We start from the raw sequence: 24,683 nt of genomic DNA on the forward strand, positions 1-24,683 counted from the left end.
GCAATTCCAACTAATCCTTTAAAGATAAAATGGTATAAGATAAATGGGAAAACAAACTACTTTGAACTGTAAGGCTTGAATTTATTTGACAAACCAATTTAAAACAGTCAATAATAACTTTTGTTTTAGGATAAGTCTATTTGAAACATTACGATATGTTAAGTTTTTGGTAATATAAATTAGACTAAAATAGTATTGTACCAAGTTTATGGTATATCAAATTTAACCATATAATAAGATATTGACGCAATAGCTTTTGGTGTCTTGAACCAGGAAATAAAATTTAAATTAAAAAGTCGAAGCCATGTTAATAACAAGAATAGTTGGTCAATCGATAGTTGATCAATCATGTTTCACCTATAACCAGACATGTAAAATATGAAGGATATGTAAACAATTCTTTGGGTAACTTTAATTCAGAATTATGTTCAGGATGATAATACTTCATAATTTTACGTTCATTTGCAGGATTTAAATATTCAAATAAAATGCCAAAAGTTTCTTATCTCATGCCAGTCAACGAGTTAAAACATTTATCACCTTTTTTGTAACTAACAATATTATTTTTTTATCAATTGGTCGTTAATTATTTTTAAACTTTTATATTCTTCAGGCAAGCTCTATTAATTTTCATAAACTACTACTAATCTTTTTTAAACGTTTGTTTTTTTCGCATGACAACAGCTTACAGTTTTCACAACTTTAACTATTTGTGAAATCCAGTAATGTATAAAGTTTTTTATTGCTTAACTTAGTCGTGAACTCTGGCTATTTTGACCTTTTAAATGGAGATTTTCAAGGTAATTTTTCTTGTGTTGTCTTAAATGAAGAAATCAACTATTACACAAAGAAGTTATAGCAAGTTAAACATTTGCAGCTTTAAACTTCATTTCTTTTTTTTAAGATATTTTACTGCAACTAATTTTGATATCCTAAGGCCTAAAGTGAAACTCCTGCTCTTTAGTGTGTTTTATTATTTAAAAATTATCAGCACCTTCTTTACGTCTATATTAACATATTTTGTTACACCAAGCTTTGTGAACATCGAGTTTTTTCTCTTAGTTCGGGAAAGAAAACAGACAGATATTAGTTTTTTTTATATTGTTATTATAAAATGAATTTCTATACAATGATATACAGTAATACTTCCCTCTTCCACTTTTTTTCAACAATTAGTCTGATGCTATAGTTAAACTAAGACATTTTTATTTAGTACGAATATAGTTTGTTTACAATTTTGTCCTTATTGGCCTCATATTGAAGTAATCAGTTGCACAATCGAATTAGAGAAATGTCTATTCTTAAATGTTTTACCTTGCGTTACTTCCTACTGGTTATACTTTTAAAAGAAATAAGTACCTTAGATAGCTTAACTTAATAACGCTTTTGACAAGCGTGTTATTGCGTTTTCAAAAACCGAAAACATAAATAATCAAATACTTAAATAATATTGTTTATAAAATAATTTTGTTAAATACTGTAACTCATGATCATGAGTTTTTAACAATGCATTTGTCCAGACATTTGTGATTAAAAAATATTTTTTTTAAAACTCCTAATTATTATCGTTTATTTTAACTGTAAAATAGATTTGTCTTAATTAGTTTTTTTATTTTGTAACTAATTTGTCACGAAAAGAAAAAGTTTCAATCGCTATGTTACGTTTCAATTATTTTATTTTAACTTATACAAGTGCAACTTTTAAAAAGTGTAGACTGAAACGTAACTTAATGTTAAAAAAATCAATATTTGAGACGTTTTTTAACTACGTCTCATATCTAGATTTTGTTACGTCACGTTACGTTTTTTTTGGTCAATAATATAAGCGTAATTCCAGTGGGCACAGTACGTTTTTAAAACGTTCTATGGACGTTTTTATTAGGTTTAAATCTTATAAAAACGTCTAAAAAACGTTTTTAAAACGTACCGTGCTCACTGGGATGCTTCCCGAGTTTTTATAAACCCACAGGCAAAAATGTATATAAAGTTTCAACCTTTTTATGATGAGTGTGAGTATTAAAATTAGCTAAAGTTAATTACGTATATAGTTTGAATTGCACGTTCAAACGTCTAGTGCAAAATCTGTACGCTTTCTCTAGACTGTCATCCTAACTCAACTTTTTCTGACTTTCACTCTAACTTACTTCGCTCTTCCTAAATTCGCTTACTCTTAGTCAGCGACGCTGGTGATGATGCTCATTAGTTAGCTGAACTTGTCTTCGGTAGCCCCGGGTATGTGGCTTAGATATGGCAATTAGCCAGAGTAGGAAAAACCACAAAAATACCCAATTACGTGTATAGTTTGCAAACTATACGTTATATATCTGTCTACACTCTCTAACTTAATTTCACTTCTTTCTTTTTATTTAGCTCTTTACACATAGTAGCGTTCTCTCTATATATAAATGTACAAATGAAAAAAATTACATTGATATAAACAATAGTTTACAATGTTACGTGTCAATATGTCAAAACGTTACGTGTTGTTACGTAACATTCTTCACGTAGCGTTACGTTATAATGTCACGTCTCGGTTATATTAGATTTCAAATACTTTTTTTGAAAACAATTTAAAGGTTTGGACTGAATCGCTTGAAAATAAATTAAATCTTTATCACTTTCTTTACCTTTTATTATAATGGTTTCTAACCATTAGTAAAAAAGACAACGAAAATAAAATTGTCTTTTTCGTTCATATTTTTGATGATACTAAATAATCAGCCCAAATACTTATGTTTACATATATTGCTTTTTTTTTTTTTTTTTTAATTAAACAACGCATTTTTTTTGTGTTTTTATAACTTTCATGATTTTGCTGGAAGATTGTTAGCAACAAATTATTTTATTGCTGAAGTATTTGATTTGTTTTTGTATTTATACTGTCTTTTTGTCTTTTATCATTTATTGGGCATGTAAATTTTTGTGTGACGGGGCTCGGTGATAAGACAACCTGTCTTCTTCTTGCTCCGGCCAGGATTTTTCTTTTATTGTAATTTCTTTTTTGTAATATTTATCAACGGCAAAATAAATAAATAATAATAAAAATGAAAAAACAATAAAAATAACATAATAAACTAATACGTTATTATAAATAATAATATATTACATATAATTTATGAGAATTCATTGCGAATTACCTAATAATCTCTGGAAAAGACTTTTGAATATGGATGAAGTTACACTACATACAGTACAAGAAGTTTATGGAAGATGGAAGTTCAATTGGGTAGAACAAACAAAATGACGATCAGATGAAAATGAGATGAAAATGAGTGAGAATAATTACTAATAAGCAACAAAAGTTTAATTTAGTAATTTTTAGTGTTTACTTTAGTTTTGTATGCGCTGCAGGATTCTAGCTATGTTAATCCATTATTTTATAAGGATAAAACATAGATACATCATCATATCAGAGTGTAACAATATTTATTACACTCTTGAAAAGTTGAATGTCTAATGCAGGTTTGGTTGATTGACTTAAGTATTTTATCAAAGTTGTAAAACCATTGAAAAATCAAAAGTTTTAGTCATATTTGATGGTTGTTATGTAGAATATCTACTTAATAAATAACCTGGGGGTCAGGTTGGCCTGTCTTTGGGCCATCCTGACCCCCAGCGAAACAGCAATCGTGGGCTCTCAGGCTTCTCCTTCCCCCTCCCTCACTCAAACTTTAAAATACGCACGCAAACATGATTTTTTATATGCTTTTCATAATAAATTATTGCACAAGACTAAAATTTATTTAGTAAATTTGGTAATTATAACAACGTAATCCCAAGAATAGGCATTGAAAAAATAGATCTTTCTTTTCTACTTATGCAATTTGTAACAGCAGCAGAAAGAAACATTCTTAGAACAACATTGGGAATGTGATACAAGTTTCTTTGGTCACCGGCACCAATATTAATTGAAGCGAATACGAAACTCTTGAAATGCAGACATTAATTTGGAAATTAAATGTCCGCATTGCACGGTGCATAGAGACATACTCTGAGACCTTGCAACACAAGCCCAGAAATTTTTTTTTGTTTATTATCAGAAGACTCTTCCTTATTTTAAAAATGTAAAAAATAACTTTTTTCACCGGGGGCCTAGGGAGAAATCGCGTTTTTTAGGCGAGTGCCGTGTAATTTTGTTGTTCAAGATAGGTAACTAAGAGCTAGGTGGCATACTCAGATTTTTAGTATGTTAATACTGGTATCTAATGAGGATGACTTGCAAAAAGTTTAGGTAATTAGAGCTAACCCAACCCTGCCCCAATCCCTTATTACCCCCTTCCTAGAACTAAGTCTCCTAAGATAATTAAAATTTTTCTTAAGTTCTATCATAAGTTAGGAACCATACACTAGTGATGGGGTAATAGGGGTCCAATAGGGGTTGCTACAATTACTTAATCGCCGTGAAAAATTTTTTTGGTCTATGTGGTTAAATTATTATTTATATTTTGCATGTCATATATCATCATATCATATATCAAGAAATTATGTTAAACAATTGTTCATAAGAGGTTGATATTATACTTTTTACAAGCTACCTGCAAATTGAAAGCTACTTTAAAAGTGTTTGTAGTTGTAAGCAACAACTGCTTTATTTAGCGCTTCAATATGGTTTGGGCTTTGTTCTCCATTTTTCTCATTCGCCAAAAGTCATTGAAATTCTGGTGAATGGATTTAAGAGCTTGTTCGGTCCAGTAACCTAAGCCTACAGAATATAAAATGCACCAAATAAGTTTTAGTTTATTTAATGAATAATCGTCATAGTTTATGCAAGTTTAAACTTGCATAAACTGCTGTATTGTTGTAATATTAAGTATTTAATTACTATTATTATAATTAAATAATCTTATTTTAATCTTTTTTAAAACTTAAAATTTATTTATCATACCAAAGACTCCACCTATCATGTTAATGAATTCGATAATTTGTTGCTCAACTATGAGTACCTTGTTTGGAATTGTAGCCCCTAATTTTCTATAGCTCGTAGAAAACTGCTCTATATCTTTGACATAAGTAGAGCTTAATGATTTTCCAAAACAGCCATGGACTACTTTTTCAAAATCTCTAAGTACCTTGATGTATTTGGATACGGGATTTCCAAGACTGGACTCCTGAAAAAACAGCTCAGAGCTATCTATATTTTTAAGCAACTTATTGCAAGCATTGCCTCCAAACAATGCTGCCTTTGGTAAGATACTCTGTAGATGTTTATCGTAGACAGATATCGGTTGACAAACTGTAACCCACACTCCTTGTTTTCGAATAAACTTTTTTCAATCTCTTTTAAAATTTTGTCTATAACACCTAAGAGTGTATGTAGACTGGGAATATTTACAAGCTCTATTATTTTTTTATTTTTGTCCCCTGTTAATAAAGGAGGTTGAACAACATTTTTGAACATTTTTGCATTTTTTAATTATACACCATCAGATATTCATTGGTCGTATAATCTGCACAAAGATTCTAAAGAATAATGATCAGCTTTTGGAAAGTTAGGAGATGAGGTCATGCAAAGCGGACAAGGGTGCTTTGGTGTTACAGTTTGTTTTCCAACCATTTGAAGCAAAACATTTAGATCTTCAGATACTGTGTAATCTAAAGAAGAAATATTCCATTTATTGAAAACCATCCGCAGATTATGGTATTTTTTGCTCAATAAAGGCAAAATGGCCAGTATAATAGTTTTATGTATCTTTGAAATCTTTTAACGCATGTCCGTCACACTTTCTCAATTTATTTGGGATTTTATTATTTTCTAACTCTGGTTTTAGGGTGATTGATAGAGTAACTTTAAGGAATCCCTGCCCTCCGTCTACACCTAATTTTACATCAACATCATTTGTTTCTTAATGTCTGTGATAAAGCACCATTGCTACAAGCTCTTCAACGTCATTGCAATACATCGTAGGGATATCTTTTTCTACCAAGTATTTATGAATAAAACTCAAAATGAATAATACAGATTGCATTCTAGTCATTTAAAAAAATTGTAAGTAATAGATTACTTACCTCTTTGCTTTCATTTAATCCTAATAATAATGGAAATTTGTTAACATCGAATAATATTCCAAGCTGGTTGCTCTCAGTCAGTTTAATTTGGAAACCGGATTCCACAATTTTCCGTCCTCTTTCACTTCACAAAAAGTGTGTAACTTCAATCAAATTGCGATTACTTAGAAGTCATAACAAAATTAGTTAAAAAATTGGCTTTAAATTCACAAGTAAATTATTTAAAAAAAAATTTAAGCATCAAAACCTTACCTGGTATGTAGTTTTAGTTGAAGTTTGTTCAATTTATCCAAAGAAAAGAAAGGTTTTTTAAGTTGAGTCTTTTCGACAGAGACAACAAGTTGCTTTAAACCAAAAGTTTTCAAAGCTAAAGTGTTCCCTGATTCATTTGTGGAAAAGCCTTTAATAGAACAAGACAGAACTTTTCCTTGCGTTGTAGGGGGTGTTGATCTTACAATGGCCGTCATATTCTTTTATCTTTCTAACTTCGTACAAGGATGTGAAATTCCTTGTGACACTTGAATATAGAAATCTGGACAAATAAGACTTTTTGCATTTTTTGGAACGTCTTTGCCACCTTTATAAGCACGTTTTCCCAAAACACATTCAACCGAAGGGGCCAATATTTTTCTATTTTTGATTTGCGCCTATTTTCACATATAAAACATTCACATTTTCTGCCTCTGATAACTCAGGTAATCAGGTCTAAATTTCATAGCGTATGTCTAGTAACTATTGTTCCCATAATAACGTAACTAAACTTTAGCTAAAGTACATTATATATAAATACGTACATTTTACTTTCATTACACGGCATAGTAGGAAGGTCTAAGTTATTAGCAGAATATTAATTTGATAAGATTTGAATAGTCTTTTTTCTTTTTATTTAGATTTATATATGTTTTTTCGTCATTATTTATAGGTCTTAAACCCTTGCGTTTCCTGAAGCAGCAAATGCAAAAAATTTAACAAAATCAACCAGTTCTTTTGGTTGACATTTTAAAAAGATTACTTCAAATAAAAACTTCCAATGTGCATTTATAATGTTGGCATAATATATCGACCCCATTAATTAAATTTCAATTAAATGACCAAAGGCATGTTTTTAGTTTAAAATTCAACGCGTGTAAGGAGTTATTATGTTAATTATTAGCAACTAGCAACGGTCAGCCGTTGCTAATTATTAAATTTTGAAATAGTAACTGTCATAACTAAATTCTAATAATAGTAATGACTAAATAGTAGTACTCGTCAATAGTAGTAAGTGATTAATAAAGTTCAGTTAAATTTGTGGAATTTTAATAACCATTCAAATTTATTTTAGGGGGTAAATTTGTGGAACTTTAAACTTCTTATGGTCATAAATCTTAAACGAAAAAAGACTTTTTGATCAAACATAAAATCTGTTAATAAATTTTGGTCTAACTTAAACTTATACGCAATATACGCAAGTATATATCAATGGAAAGTATAGAAAAATTAATTAGCTTACTTTTGGGAAAACAAAATAACACAATAGTTGAAGAAAGTCATAAACTATTAAAAGAATTAGAAAAAAGTTTTACTGCAATTACAACTGCTAATTTAAAAATTATTACCGAAAGATTTAATAAACTTGAAACAGACGTTATAAACAGTTCAACAAAAATTGTTAGTATTACAAAAGCTTTGGAAATATCTAATCATACGTCTTTAGAAAACGAGTTAAACGATATTAAAAAATTTATTCATGTAAACGATGAAATAGTCACATCAAAATTTGAAAAAGTAAAAGAGCAAACAAAGAAAGTAAGAAGTCAGGTAAAAGATAAAAGCGCTGTAAATAAAATAAACAACAAGTTAAGGGAAATAGAAGATCGATTGAGAAAAAATAACCTAAGGATAACTGGAATAAAAGAAAGTGAAAACGAAAGCTGGGAAGAGTTAAACTATTTGAGGAGACGCTTGAAATCAATGATGTTAAAATTGAACGACCACATAGAACCGGACCAAGAGATGCTAAAAAAATAACACAATAATTTTAAAACTCCTAAACTATAAAGATAAGATTGATATAATGAAGAGATCTTTAAGGCTTAAACGAATGAACATCTGTATCAACGAGGATTTCTGTTACTAAACTGTTCAAATACGAAAAGATTTAAGAGATAAAATGTTAAGAGAAGGAAAACAACGAAAGTATGTTATTTATCTCCTATGACCTATTCTCCTATTATTTATCTCCTATATTATCTCCTATTATTTATCTCCTATATTTATCTCCTATGTTATTTATCTCCTAGTATCTTATTTATCTCCTATAAAGTATGTTATTTATCTCCTATATAAAGTATGTTATTTATCTCCTATTATCATTCGTGAATGGGTAGAAAAGATAGTTGATGCAAAAAGTCGCCAAGTATAAAATAGTTTTTTATTTTTTATTTTTTGATGCTTAATATTTTACGGGATATTTAAAACAGGTAAATTGTTAAACAATTGTTCTTATTTTTATAACAACCAACTAAAAGAACTTCTCGAGCGAGATTGCTTAAATGTGATACATTTTAACATAAGAAGTTTAAAAAAAGAATTTTGAAAATTTTAAGAATAATATTGAGGAAACTTTAAATATTTTTAACGTTATATGCCTAACAGAAACTTGTTGTAGTTTTCATGAGGCTATATCTAACTCGAGTCTTCACCTGCCAGGTTTTAATCCTGTATCTTTAGCACGTAAAAAAAAACGAGGCGGTGGAGTACTTTTTTATGTAAGTGATAGAATGCGGTTTATAAATAGGCCTTACATGAGTATTTCTGATGCCGATAAAGAGGTTTTAACAATTGAAATTTTAGCCCAAAAAACTAAAAATATACTTTTAAGTTTCTGTTATCGCCCACTATCTGGTGAAATAAATAGTTTCAAGTCCTTTTTAATTACTGATATTATAAAAAAATGTACAATAGAAAAGAAATTAAATTACATAATTGGTGACATGAATTTAGACGCATTAAAATATCACGTAAATTCCAAAATTAATAGTTTTTATAATGATTTGTTTGAAAACGGTGCAATTCCGCTAATTAATAAACCAACAAGAGTAACTTTAAAGTCAGTATCCTTAATAGATAATACAATGACAACAGACACTTTTAATGAATCTCATAAAAAGGGTTAATTAAAAATGTTTCAGATCATTTTCCTACTTTCTTTTCAATAAATACTGAACAATTACAAATGAAAAACAAGTTTTCCTAAAACGCTGTTTCAGTGAAGTAAATATTGCATCATTTAATGAACAACTATCATTACTGCATTGGAAACATAAATTTTTCTTCGGAAGCAAATGTGGTTTATAACTCATTCTTTAGAACATTCTATGAAGTTTATGATGCAAACTTCCAACAATATAAAGTTAACTTAAAAAAAAAAGCTTAAAGTCACCATGAATTACCAAAGAACTCAGGAAAACTTTCAAAGTTAAACAAAAACAGATAAAAATAAGGAAATTTATAAAAACTATGTAAAGCTTTTTGAAAGTCAAAAAAAAAAACTTAAAAAAAAAATACTATTCAAACTTATTAGTGAAGTTTAAGAATAATGCTAAACGCACATGGCAAATTTTAAATGAAACTTCTGGCAATCAAAAAATTAAAACATGCAACTTACCAAAATTTATTAAAAACAATAATGATTTTTTTTATAATCCTAAAGATATAGCAAATCAAATAAAAAACTTTTTTGTAACTATTGGTCCAAATTTAGAAAAAAATATTCCAATTATAACTAACACAATAAATGATTTTAATCTTCCGATAATTTCTATACTTAATAACTTTGAACTTTCCAATGCTAAAAATCAATAAAGTGATAGACCCAGATCAAATAAATGGTAACATTATAATCAATTCTTACGAGTTCATAAAAACTATACTCTTTCAGGTCTTTAGTTGTTCAATAAAACAAGGTATATTTCCTGATCAACTAAAGATAGCCAAAGTTACACCAATATTTAAAGGGGGGGGGGGGGGACTTATCAAATAAAAAAATAAAAAAAATAAAATTTATGATCATCTTTCTAAAAATAAAATACTAAATACAACCCAATATGGGTTTTAAAAAAAATAATTCCACTAAACACGCAGTGCTTCATCCGACTAGAAATATTGCAGATTCGTTTGAAAAATCACAATTTACTCTTGCAGTGTTCATAGATCTATCAAAAGTCTTTGATACGATAAATCATGAGATTCGTATTAAAAAACTAAAAAATTATGGAATCTGTGGTAATTTTCTAAAATTACTTAAGAGCTATTTAAGCGATCGTAAACAGTATGTGCAAATTGATGTATCCTCTACAACAAATGGTGTCCCCCAAGGGCCAATGTACAACATGTACAACATGTGGTGTCCCCCAAGAGCCAATATACTAGGACCACTTCTTTTTCTCTTTTTTATTAATGATCTTTATAATGCCTCAAATTTAAAAACAGTAATGTTTGCTGATGACACAAACTTTTTGCTGTCTAGCATTAATATCATAACACTATTTAATGACATGAACATAGAGCTAATTAAAATTTCAAAATGGTTTAAGTCAAATAAGTTATCAATAAGCATTGAAAAACTAAATGGACTCTATTTCATCCAAAATCCAAAAAATATCTTTTGCCAAACGACATGCCTCAAATATATATAGATGATATTCAAATAAAACAATCAAAAGTTATACTTTTTCTTGATGTTCTTATTGATGAAAATCTCACATGGAAATCATATTGAAACCTTACGCAACAAAGTTTCAAAAAATCTTGGAATGTTATACAAAGTGAGAAATTTTGTAAATAAATATGCATTAATTCAACTTTATTACTCACTTATTCAATGCCATGTAAATTATGAAAAATATTGCATGGGGTAGTGCTAAAAAAAGTCAATTAGATCCTCTTTATCGGCAGCAGAAGCATATAGCACGACTAATAAACTTTAAAGATCGTTTTACTCATGCAAAACCACTTTTATTCAAAATGAATATTCTTAATATATACCAACTAAATGTTTTTAACATTCTTTGCTTTATGTTTAAATGTTAAAATGTTAAAAAGATAAACTTAACTCCTTTTCAAAATTTATATGCAATAAAGCCCAAAAACAAATATGATCTAAGAAATGACAATTTTATTTATCAACATTATTAGCATACAAATTTTGGAAGGTCTCTTATATCTTATTGCGGAGCTTTTTTGTGGAACTAGTTTTAAACTAGTTTTATTGTGGAAATAGATTTAAAAAATTTTGATTTTTCCCAAACTTGGAATTTTTCTACTTTCAAAACCAAACTGAAAAAAATTATTTTCTCAATAGAAAATATTTTTGAGTTCTTCTGATCTCGTTTCTCTTTTATAAGTGTTATCTAAATGTAATTTAAAATATTTGATTTGATTTTTTATTATTTTGTTAAACGGTGTTTTATAATTGATATACCTTATTTTTTTTTGTATGAAGGTTTTCTTAAACGGTATTTACTTTTTATTTTATATATTTTTGAAATAATTGGTTCATGATTTTTTATTATTAAACGGTTCTCGGTGACAGGATCTTACGATCCTCTTCGAGTTTCCGTGTTCTTCGTATATTATGTACCAACGACATTTTTACCAAAAAATATTGTTAAATGAACAAAAAAACAAAAAAAATTATGAAAGAACTTAAGAAAAATTTTAATTGTCTTAGGAGACTTAGTTCTAGGAAGGGGGCAGTTAGGTGTCGGGACATGGTTGGGTTAGCTCCAATTACCTAAACTTTTTGCAAGTTTTCCTCACTAGATACAAGTATTAACATAATAAAAATCTGAGTATGCCACCTAGCTCTTAGCTACCTATCTTGAACAAAAAAATTACTAGGCACTCGCCTAAAAAACGCGATTTCTCCCTAGGCCCCCGGTGAAAAAAGTTGTTTTATTACATTTTTGAAATAAGGAAGGTTCTTCTGATAATAAACAAAATAAAAATTTCTGGGCATGTGTAGCAAGGTCTGAGAGCATGTTCCTATGCACCGTGATTGTTTATGTAGATTTTTAAAAGATCTAGGGCTTGCGCTGAAACTGCAACAGAATCCATATCTGGAAGATGAACAAGAAATCCAAAACACTAAATAATTGAGGTTTTTTTTTTGCAGACCGTCAAGCCTGTGAAAGACTTTTAGGAACTTTTACAACTTTTCCAGTTTTGATATCAAGACTTCCGAGCAGTGCGTTGAAACAGAAAGAAAGTTATCTAGCTATTGAAGATAGCTCAAGAAAGAAGCAGCTGCCACACAAGACTTAGCTGCTGCAACACCAACCAGATTTAAAAAAATGGTCGGCGCATGAAACATATTTATCTAGTGGATTTAACTCCTTAAAATGGACTTTCAAACCAGTGTTGACGCCACAGATATTGGAAGCATTATTATACGACTACCCGTGGAAATTACTAATGTTGATTTCGTGTATCTCTAATGTCTTTTTGACAAGACTGAACATATTAACTACCCCATGATTTCTCATTGGAATGAATGATACAAAAACTTTCAACTAGTTTTCCGTCCGGCACTAAATACCGAACAAAAAAAGTTAGTTAATCTAAGTGCGAAACGACTGTGGTTGAATCAACGATTATTGAATAATATTTGGCAGTTTTAAGTTCAATAACTGTAGGAAAGAAATTTGAAAATATAAAAAATATTATTTCAAACTTGTCAATTGCTCTTTATAAAACAACTTTAAAGTATATCAAACAAAATATTAAAGCGATTTATAACTACCAATTACTTGTACAAGTGAGTCCCCAAGTTGCTTGATGAACTTTTTACAAGCGTTAGCTGATAGATAGGAAGTCCTACCTTTGCCTTGGTTTAATTGAGCGTTTCTATGTTTAGCTAAAAACGGGTTGTATTCAGCTAGCAATTCTAATGAGCCGAGAAGACTGCCAATACAACATGATCCAATTTTTTGGTCTGATCCACAAAATGCCAACACTCTCATGCGTCATGCATAAAAAAATAAATCATTAGATTTTTGTTAAAATTAATATATAATAAGTATATAATAATAATAATATATAACATGTATATAATAATAGGTTAATAATATGCATAATAATAATAATAGTTTAATAATAATCTAAAACTATAAGTATAATTAAACTATAAGTATAATTAAACTTTACGTGAAAGAAATTTGGCGACAAATACTCCTTAACGCAACACATTTTCACATATTTTTTTTTACTCTAAAACTGTTTAACAAATTTGCAATCAATCCTGTATTCACTTTGATTAACAATGATAGAGATAGCATTATCATGTTCAGCATCAGTTCATGCTCACTGATTGCCTTATGAGCCACGTGTTGCAGTTGTCCAGCTGCAAAATCCATCTTTGCTCTCAAAAGAACTAGTTTTCCTGAAAAGGTTTTTATTAATAAGACAACTTTGTATACTTTTATTTTGACTCTGTAAATTAAATTCTATTTACAACTTTTATACAGAAGCAAAAATTAACGAGGGCGCAATTATATGCAATTAACTTTAATAATACTATGACAAGAATTTTATAAACGTAACAATAAAGCTTTATAACAATTAGCGATTATCGCATCAGCCTCAGAACTAAAGATTTTAAGTAACATAGTCATTTAAATATGTTGGCCTTCTCCTTTCTCTGGTTGATTGTCTGATCGCAGGTAATAAATTGTCTTATAAAATTTCATCCAGTATTGTTTTTAGTTTGATACGGATTACTAACGTCGCTACATTTGATCTGTCCAATGGTGCTTGATGTGGCAAAAGATTTTCTGTAATTTCTGTCCATTTTGGATTGCACGTAATTGTAATAAATAAATCTGGTTTTCCATATTTTGCTACGATAGCCATTACGTTTTGATAAAATTGTATTATCGCTCTTGAACTCTCTCTGGAAATGTTAAGGGTAATATAGTTCTCCTTCCGACTTGGATATCGGTAGCGTCGTCCGTTGCAAAATGATCTGCTAGCACGCAATAATGTTCGGCTCGTAATTCGGTTTGATGTAGTTGATCATAATTTTGGCGATTTTGTTCTAATATAACATATGCGTCAACAATGTACTGCTGAAAGAGTTTGCCAGCGCGTAAAAGTGGGTTTTACTTATTTGGTCTAATCGCCAGTCGATAACTATAATATTCCATTTGTGTAATGCAAAATAGAAGCGGGTAGGTAAGTGAATTGTAACCGCAGCATAAATATTGCTGCTCCTTTGACCGTGATCAGCGTGTTGTATCGTTTCAATCCAAGCGGGACCGATGTTAAAAACTAACTGTACCTGCGACGCTTCATGGCCCTCCTCACGCGCTTATTTTTCTTCAATTTGGCTGTATCCTTTATCATGCGAAAGATTTTGGCGAATGAGTTTACTCGTTTAAGCAACTGGCTTAAATAGAGCATCAACTACTTAATCTGTCCTTGGATTCGAAAGCAATATGGCACACCTCCTCATTGTGTGTCGAATTTTACTCCCATTGAAGCCATAGCTTGTGCGCTGTTGAAATGTAGAAAATTTGATCAGAAGTTTTGCAAAATTTTGGTATTTCCATCCAGCAGCTGTTGTAATTCTAGTGGATAATATTGAATTGATAAAGTAATGGTAACTATATTCCTGCAGTAATTGTATTCGTTGTCTATCTTATTGTTACAATCAGCTGCAAAATGAAGAGCACTGCAATGGATGCACTGATGTTTCTTATTTTCTATATATTGTTGTTCTGGTAGTATTAATTTGAACGTACTAGAAAGCCCTGTTAGGGCTAGTTAGTGTATAAGATCTCCATTCTGACGTATCCAATAATGTTGATGTTGTTCTCGATCATTTTTCAATTGCCTCTGTCGCTGTTGAGCTGACTCTGTTAGACGCTGTTTGAAATACCATTTTTTATCATACTCGTGGGCTCGTCCGCCTCGCTTTGGCGTTACTGATTTTTGTTGTTGTCGTTGTCGTTCGCGGTCTAGTGCGAGTCGTTGTCCACGCTGTTTGGGTGTTTCTTTTTCTAGTTGAAACCTTTTTTAAATCTCATTTAATGGCAAATTGTCTTCGCTTTTGAAGGCCGACGATTAATTATAATTCGTAGCCATTATGTATTAGCTTAGCAAAAATAAAGAAATTCTTGCAGAGAATACTAAATCGATTAAGATCTGAAAGCGCTCATATATATCTTTTATTTTTATAGAATGCTCTAAGGGCCAAAAGTTCAAAAGTTTGAAAAGTTCTAGAAACTTGGAGAAGTTCTAAAAACTTGAAGAAGTTCTGGAAACGTCGAGAAGTTCAAGAAGTTTGGGGAAGTTCTAGAAACTTCGAAAAGTTCTAGAAGCTTGGAGAAGTTTCAGAAACTTCGAAAAGTTCTAGAAGCTTGGAGAAAAACTTCGGAAAAGTTTTAGAACCTTCGAGAAGTTTAAAAAAATTTTGGAAAAGTTCTGGAAACTTTGAAAAGTTCTGGAAACTTTGCGAAGTTGTAGAAACTTCGGAAAGGTTCTAAAAAGTTCTAATGCATTTACATTTTAAATTTGCCGCCTGTTGTCATAAGCGTCCAAGCCTAAGGGTAGGACAGACGGCTCTGCTTTATTATAGAGATAAACTATGTAATATTAAACATCAAGTTTTGCAGTTTAATTTTTACTTGAAATTGGATTGCGGCAACATCTCCTTAACTTTGATTTTATTTTTCTACCATTTGTTTAAAAAACTTTAGTTAGTTAAATTACGCAGAGCGGGCGTGTTTTCTAAACCCATCAACAGCTAGCCGAGTTTGATGCACCTTGTCTTGTAATCAAAGTGCTTTATTTTATGAGGTACTTTGGTTACTCGATGCTAGGTGCGTTCTATGACATTTATACCTTTTTCAAGATGTGTTTCGGTAAGTTGTTATTAAATATTGTAAACAGCGTAGTACCTAGCACTAAACTTTGCGGAACACCACCGGTAACTTTTACCGAAGGGAATAACGTATTACCTAGAAAAACGCGCTGTGATTGATTTGAGAGGAAAACTTTTATCCAATTCAGAATGTTATCTTCAATTCCGTATGATTCAATTTTTTGCAGTACCTTCTGTGTGGAACTTTATCGAAGGTTATGGCAAATTCAAGAAACAGCACGTCTACTGGAAACTTGAGAGAAACGCCCAAGATCGGAAAGTCCATGGCTGATTTGTAACGCAGGCTTTTTTATTGATGAAGCCGCGTCGAAAATTAAGTCTATGGACTACAAGGTGCTGCGTGATCTTTTATTTTACCATTTTTTCCATTACTTTGCATGGTACAGAGGTGATGGAGATAGGCCTGTAGTTTTCTGGGTCGAGTCTGGAGCCTTTTTTAAACACTGGCGTCACGTTTGTCGAAAGCCACGCTTTTGGGATTAAACCTTGATCCCATCGATTTCTGAAAAATTATAGCGAGTGGGGTAGCCGCTGCATCGGTACATGCTTTAAACACAAATGGGCTGATATGGTCGCCTCCGGTTGATATATTTATGTTGAGTGCAGATTTTTTTTTTTTTTAATTTTTTTTTTTATTATTATTTATTTATTTTGCCGTTGATAAATATTACAAAAAAGAAATTACAATAAAAGAAAAATCCTGGCCGGAGCAAGAAGAAGACAGGTTGTCTTATCACCGAGCCCCGTCACACAAAAGTTTACATGCACAATAAATGATAAAAGACAAAAAGACAGTATAAATACAAAAACAAAAACAAATCAAATACTTCAGCAATAAAATAATTTGTTGCTAACAATCTTCCAGCAGAATAATTTTAAAAATAAAAAAGTAAAAACGACAGAAAATCATGAAAGTTATAAACACACAAAAAATAAGGCTTTTTTTAATTGAAAAAAAAAAAAAAAAGCAATATATGTAAACATAAGTATTTGGGCTGATTATTTAGTATCATCAAAAATATGAACGAAAAAGACAATTTTATTTTTGTTGTTTTTTTTACTAATGGTTAGAAACCATTATAATAAAAGCTAAAGAAAGTGATAAAGATTTAATTTATTTTCAAGCGATTCAGTCCAAACCTTTAAATTGTTTTCAAAAAAGGTATTTGAAATCTAATATATCGAATTCCATGTTCAGTAAATACCGTTTTGAATCATCCCTAAAACTTTGCAAAGTGCAGTTTAAAACGAAGTTTTGTTTTTTACTAAAGATTGGAAGAAATTTTTTCCAAACTAAAGGTCCCTGATATTGAATTTGGTACGAACTTAATTTAAGAAGGTTTATGGGAACCACAAAGTTATTCACTGAAAATTTAGTTGGATATTTATGGGAGATTTCATTAAAGTAGGATTGAAATGTTACTGGAGAAAACCCAAGTTTTGCTTTAAACATAAATAACATTACTTGATGAATATTAAGCTTAAAAGCATTTAAAGCTCCAAGCTGACGTAAGAGAGGTTCGCATTGTGTTTTTCTACTTGCCCCAAATACTATCCAGCAAGCATGTTTTTGTTTACTATAAATTTTTTTGAGTTTAGTGTGATTAGTGCTACGCCAGGAATTGTTACAGTATGAAAGATAACTGTGTATAAACGAAAAATATAAATTTTTTAAAGACTCGTTATTAAGAAAAGGTTTTGTTCGGTATAACATGGCAATATTTTTTGAGATCTTACCTTCAATATATTTAATATGAAATTTCCATAACAATTTTTCATCTAAGAGCACTCCCAGAAAGTTTGTAGTCAATTCCCTTTTAATTATTTTATTATTGATTAAAAGATTATTAACAGTTATTTTATGACGTAAGAACAAAAATTGTATTGGGGGTAGAAGAGGAGGCAATACTACTGGGTAGGTCGTTTAAAAATAAAGCGTGTTTCTTTCCAATCAACGAACTCTTTCACAATTTTAATCATATAAATTGCGTCAGTTCTATCTTTATGAATATTTAATAACATAAATGATTCAAGCGTTTGTTAGTTGTTGTTGATTGAATATTTTTTGCTTTAAGACGCGTCTTAAAATGATATTTTACTTATGGCATTAGTTGCAGGCATAACAAGGAGAAGCTTCGCCAAAATAATCACTTGAGGCATAAAGCGCCTTTCACCTTGGGTGACCAGACGTTTTGTCATGGCAAAAAAAGGACATGTCCTTTTTATTATTCTCTGTCCGGCAGCCTAGCCGAAAACATTTAAAATGTCCGGGTTTTTTTTTAAGTTTTTTATTTTATCATATGCAAATTTATTTTTACGTTTACTTTTATATCTAAACTTTTCAATACTTAAAACTGTATAATTTTTAAAGTTTTTTTAACGTTCTAATCATTAATTAATATGCCAAGTTCTACTATTAACGTTCTATTAAACGTTTTTAGAAAAGAGAAAAAATCTTTTGGTGATATTTACTTATCCGTAGCTAACAAAGACGTTACTGACTTAGACTGTCATGTTAAATTGGTTTGACGTCTTTTTTTCAACTTAAAACTCAAAGATTTTGGAAAAAGCACACGCAGCTTTATTAATTTTGGCATTTCATTTAACATTTTCTTATACAACATTATTACGGTTAATATACTTTGTTATTTATTCTCATCCGGTGTCAGTACCGTGGCTTGAGCGTTGGAGTCTTGCCCCTCCCACCATAAAAAAGGCCATTAGCGCCAAAAAATCTTTAAAACTTTCCATTACTAAGAAATTACTAAAAAGAATTGCTGAAAAAAGAATTACAAAAACTAAGTATGTCTTCCTTTGTGCTCCTTTTGGGTTTTTTATGTCCTCCTTTAGACAACCATATATTTGGCAACCCTACTTTTACCGGCACCTAAGTTTTGTAGAAATGAAACTAACTCGTTTTCACTTACGACTGTGTCTTTCAAGCAGAACCGAGGATTTTGCAATTGAGAAATCATTTCAGCTTTTCTAAAATTGTTTTAAAATACTATAAAAACACCATTGAGTTCTCTGTTACTGGATTCGCCGTTAAGTGCATTTATGAAAACTTGTTGTATATTTTGGTAAACAACCCAATCTGGCTGATCAAAACGAGTTGTTATCGTTTCAGCTACGTTGTTAAGAGCTTCATGATAAATCTTTCTTTCTTGAAATATAAGAACCTTCAAACTGCAATCATAAATGCAAGGATTTGACAAGTTTCCAAATTCCCTCAAATGACAAATTATTTCTAATTGACATCAATGTTTAACCGTATTAAAAGAAAAATGGTGGCCTTCAACAGCAGTGAATGCACTATCCTCTAAAGTTTATAATAGATTATCTGTTTGTATTAAAATATTTTTTTTCAATAGTCAACCAAAAAGAAAATCGAATTGCTGCATGTATATTACAGCACTGCTGATAAGCGCTATCATATTAGTTACCTTTACATTTCCAAACGGACACTCCATAAACTCATTGCTCATCGTAATTTTCAATAAATAGCCCTGCGAGTTAAACAAAATGTATAAACACTACGGTTTTCATTTTTACTTAACTCATGGAGATTTTTTTTACACAAGTTTCTCATTATGGAGATTTTTTTACAAGTTTACAAATTTTCTTTATTGTTCCAAAGGTTTCTGACAATAGTTTAACATTTTTAACAGAATCTTCTTTAGCCAGATTCAAGGCATGCCCATAACAATGTGTATACAGGCATTTTCGATTTAATGCTTTTAACACTGTTGCAACTCCCTTTCTTTTTTTTTTAACCTGCCATAGCATCTGTACCATTGTCGACGAACATTATCCAGTTAGTGGCTCATTCGTAAAATGACATCCTGTAAATACAAGTTTTTAACGCTAAAGCTGAAATTAAGCAGCAAATTTCCTGCAAAAATAAGAAACCTTAATTGATAAAGTGCTCGGGTAGTTTTCGACATCCTTCAACTACACGTCAAAATTGTATAAAATTTTGGACATAATTACTTTGATATATACAGTAGGGTGGAGTGAATTTTAGTTTTTTTACAATTCGTTTAGCCTGGGTGTGCAAAAGTTGTCTACTCATTTCAGAAATACTCTGGAAAAATACCAATGCTCTAGGAAATTATCTTGAGGTTCCTCAAGACCTTTAAAATTTTAATGGGTCCCTAATATTATGTAAAGAAAAGTTTTTCAAAAGTATGTCATGTTGGGTCTCAAAAGAAGCAAAATTTTATAAATATAACAATTATTTTTTTTCAAAAAAATGTTATTTTATAGTTTATTGCAGAAAAAATGACCTTTTAAACTAAAAATGAAAAAAGTTTATTTTTTTTAATTATAATTTCAAAAAAATCTTAAACATCAATTTTTTTATAAAATAATTGTTATTTTTGAAATTTTTATAAAATTTTGCGTTCCACCACTTCTAGAGACGATTCTATGATTGTCAGATCCGTCAAGAAGGATCCCTGGATATTATCAGTCGAGTTACAAAAGCAATTAGAGCTGCCTGTAGCGGACCGAACAATCAGACGACGTGCTGTTGAAGCCGGATTGTTTTCTCGACGCGCTGCGAAGAAACCGCTGATTTCACTAAAAAACCAGAAGAAAAGACTCCTGTTTGCTGCATCTCATATTGACTGGAACATGCAGAAATGGCGAACTGTCCTGTTTAGTGATAAATCGAAGTTCAACATCATTGGGAGCGATGGCATTTGCAGTGTACGTTGACCGGCCGGAAAACGCCTTGATTTACGTCACTGCCATAAGACCGTGAAGCATGGTGGAGGCAATGTAATGGTCTGGGGGTGTTTTTCTGCTAACGGTCTAGGTCCAATACATCGAAACGATGGAATAATGGACCGTTTCGTCTATAAAAATATCTTGAAAGATGTTATGTTACCTCATGCTGAATGGAATATGCCAATAAAGTGGGTTTTTCAGCAAGACAACGATCCGAAACACACTGCAAAAGTAGTCAAGCAGTGGTTTCAAGACAACCACCTATCGGTGATGGATCGGCCACCTCAATCTCCAGATCTCAACCATATCGAGAACCTGTGGGAGATCGTCAATCGCAGAATTAATCGCGAATGTGTTCGTAATAAGGATCAACTGTTTGAACAAATCCAAAAGGCCTGGTCAGCGATTCCACAAAGTTTCATTGATCACCTGATCAAATCTATGCCTCGAAGATGCAAGGCTGTGATCGACAACAAAGGATTCACAACGAAATATTGATAGCGAAATACAGCTTGGTCAACATTTTGTCGAGTTGCACTTGTTTTGTCCAGAAGGAAATCAACATTTTTTAAATACTTTTGATTAATTTATTAATTTTCGTGTACAAATAATGAACTTTGTGATGAATAAAACTTGAAGAACTTTGTCTCTAAACAGTTACACAGTTATTTCTCTAAATTGAAAAAATGCAGCACTTTTATATAAAGAAACTAAATTAGCATTATTTGGTTGCACTCGTTTTGTCCGATACTGAATGTGTATTATTTGAAAATAATAATAGCTTCGTGCAAATACGGATAGAATAATTTTAACAACCCAAAGGAACCGTGTCTAACTAGATTGATTTGATTTAATTTTTACCATTTAATTTTTACCATTTAATTTTACCATTTACGATAAGCATATTTGACAAATTTGTTTTTATCTTATTAAAAGCCGTAATGATTTAATACCCTTTGTTTATGGAAGTTTTTAATAGCCTTAGTTTATACATTTCTCAAAAAATAAAAATTATATTTAGGAAGCAATTAAACCTCGAGTTCACTTGTTCACAGTGATGCCATTTGTATTGGCATTCTTGACACACATACACATACGTCCTAATATAAATAAGCAAAATAAATTTAAGATTTTAAAATTTAAAAATATATACCAACAACTCATTAATTCAAATACTGCAATAGTCACGCACACACAAAAAAAAATATATAATACTATATTAGATGTAAAAATCAAAATATTAAAACTATTCTTTTTCTTTAAATCCAATCTGTTCCATTACTTAAAGATTTATCTTTGAAACCTCGCAGGCTTATATTTGCTTGATACCAGTAACCTTCAAATCGTTCTCTAATTGCGAGATCATTAAAAACGTTACGCAGATCAATTTCTATCGATTCACTTGTTGAAACCTTTTTATCTGAAATATTTTGAACAGTATCCAAAGGTAGATTAATTTTTTCAGTCATGCTCGATTTAAGATATATATTATGAACAACTCCACGAGATGGCAACCGATAATTAAGCTTAGGTAAAAAAACATGGTCGTTGTATAATAAAGTATTTTTTAAATTTAGTAATACAAATATATTTTGTGGTGATACCTCCTTTAAATTGTGAAACTGATCAGAAGTCACTACATCTTGCAATAGCCTTCGACAAGTTGCACTTACTAAAGTTGCTGTATCTTCCATTGGAATATTTTCTTTCTCCGCGTCATCAAAAACAACATCATCAATATGTATGACAATTGCTTCCTTAGGACTGATAACAGTTGACCCGAATATAAAAACAACTTTATTTATTTCAGATCGAATAACTTTAGTTAGACTTGAAGTTATCTCTAAAAATCCTTTCACAAAACAAGATTTTTGTAACCATCTTTTATAGTTTGGATTTCTTGAAATTTTATCTCTTGACTCGCTTAACTTTTCTTCATCTAATATCTCTTTTTGAATACTTATTAAGGGCTGAGGAATTTGATAACGTATAAACAAAATATGTTTTAGAAGTTCATTCAAAGCAACCACAAAAACATCTCTGCATATATTTTTTTCAAAATTATGTGTAAAGCAAATGCTTTTAAATTGTTTATTTCGTTTTAATTTTGTATCCATTCATTTGTATCCATTCATTTAACGTACAATAAATACTTTAAAACAGATTCTGAGCAATTTTAATTTTAAAATAAATTTGTATCACTTTACATAAAAATTTAAAAACTAGATTAAATTTAAAAATTTTAAAATTAACTTATTAAATAAAAATAAAAATTTTTAATTTAAATTAAGAGTTAAAATTTATTTAAAAAAATAAACACTTTATAAAGCGAACAAAAAAGTATTTAAAAATGTATATATATTTTTAATTCATTATATCATAAAAGAATAAATCCATTTAAAATATAACAATGAACATAAAGTTCAATATAGTAGAATTTTTAAGGTACTCAATAGTTTTCAAAAAATTTAAAAATAGATAAAAAAAAATAAACAAAGGTAGAATACTTCTTTTTTTTAACACATGAAAAGTACAATTTGAGATATTTTTCTATACATATTTTTTTTTAACGAGCTGGAGAGTGGTAAACTAGTTTGCGAGATTTTAAAACGCTCCATTTGTGTCGTTTAACATACAGCGAGATAAGAATCATTGCCCCACAAATTACCAAAGCCTAAAAAGATGTATTATTATATCTTTGCGGTTATCACAACTGCCTAAATTATTTTGTAATGTTTTGTGAAAAAAAAACAGTCAATATACGGTCAAAAAAATGTTTTAATAAAAAATTATAACAAGTTAGAAAAAACTAGCTCATGATTTAAGCGTCTTTACGAAACTGAGAAACTATTCAAAATGTCCTTTTGTAATGGCGTCGACAACATATACACTTAGAATTGACAATATACAAATATGCAATTATTAGTATAAAAAAATGTGACTAACTTAATTACACCCTAATATATATTTATGAATAACTCACAACTAATATATTGTACACCTTAGTTTATTTATAATTTGAAGGTATAAAATATTATACTAGTCAAGGGCTTTTAAAAAAATTATTTAAAAGCTTCAAACCTCAATGCTTCGAAAATCCATGACAAAACTTATTTACAGAGAAATCGTTTTTTCGAACATGATAACGCCAGGATTGTAATAAGTTGCCTTAATCCTTCCATAATTTTCATATTTAGATAAAAAATAGCGGTATGGAGTCTATAAATCATAAATCGAGCGGTCACAAAACCACTAACCCCTCTTTCCCAAGAGCGTGACGTAATTTATGGACGACACTTATGGAAAATCATCTACGCAATAAAAGAGTGGCCTTAACCCATTACAGCATTTCAGATGCTCATTACAAAAAAAGAAAAAGAATAAAAAAAAAATTTCAATTAACTTTAACAAACTTTAAAAAACAAAAATATTTGAAAATATTTGCCATTTAATGTATAAATGGTAAATATAACAATTATTCGAATTTTTTTTTTTTTACTCTGCTCTAGAGCAGCATGTTAAAATAAAGTAATGCAAAATGTAAAAACGCAAAAAAAAATAATTTAAATACACTAAATTAAACTCTTCTTCCATTAAAAGTAACTAAAGAGTCGCTCTTGATTATGAATATACTCTTCTACATGTTTAAATCTATAACATTTAACATTTTACATTAAGAATAAACCCTTCATGCTGTTCAGCAAACTGACTGTAAACAATTCAGAAAACTTGGATGATAGGAACCTTAGCGGTTTCTTTGGATTTTTAAAAAACTCTATTGTTACAAGACAAATACTCTTGAATAAAAAAAGTTTCATTTGAGCGACACAACATGAAACTCTCATTTGAGTGACACAACATAAAACCTTGCGGTCTCTTTGGCCACCAATGTATGAATAGAATCAAATTTCACTTGATTTTACTGTTAAGGGTTTTCACTTTAATTCTACCATTAGCATGTTTAAATTTTTAACAATATTGCACACAAATAATGAATTTGTTAGAATCTTATTCTTAACTG

The 24,683-nt window shown here is 30.1% G+C and overlaps 2 protein-coding genes across 2 annotated transcripts in view; both read right to left on the bottom strand.

The window, feature by feature from the left end:
* Positions 1 to 21,781: 21,781 nt before the first annotated feature.
* Positions 21,782 to 22,895, bottom strand: LOC100204688 (uncharacterized). Its single transcript, XM_065819939.1, has 2 exons — positions 22,267 to 22,895; positions 21,782 to 22,188 (listed from the first exon to the last, which is right to left on the bottom strand). The coding sequence occupies exons 1-2, from the start codon at positions 22,777 to 22,779 to the stop codon at positions 21,922 to 21,924; spliced, it is 780 nt and encodes a 259-aa protein (XP_065676011.1). The 5' UTR covers positions 22,780 to 22,895; the 3' UTR covers positions 21,782 to 21,921.
* Positions 22,896 to 23,161: 266 nt separating this feature from the next.
* The window catches only part of LOC100211033 (cytochrome c1, heme protein, mitochondrial), a 39,503-nt gene continuing 37,981 nt past the window's right edge, over positions 23,162 to 24,683 (bottom strand). Inside the window, exon 8 of the mRNA XM_065819938.1 lies at positions 23,162 to 23,336. Within this exon, the coding sequence (XP_065676010.1) occupies positions 23,229 to 23,336 (108 nt within the window). The 3' untranslated portion in view covers positions 23,162 to 23,228. The remainder of the gene's footprint in view (positions 23,337 to 24,683) is intronic.

This window comes from Hydra vulgaris, chromosome 15, assembly GCF_038396675.1.
Source record: "Hydra vulgaris chromosome 15, alternate assembly HydraT2T_AEP".
Lineage (NCBI taxonomy): Eukaryota > Metazoa > Cnidaria > Hydrozoa > Anthoathecata > Hydridae > Hydra > Hydra vulgaris.

Bases quoted from the DNA above. Each gene is read 5' to 3' on its own strand.
- LOC100204688 (XM_065819939.1), bottom strand. From the start codon at position 22,779: ATGGATACAAAATTAAAACGAAATAAACAATTTAAAAGCATTTGCTTT. The intron at 22,189-22,266 runs GTATCACCACAA...TTTTTACCTAAG, and splicing joins AGTTTCACAATTTAAAGGAG to CTTAATTATCGGTTGCCATC.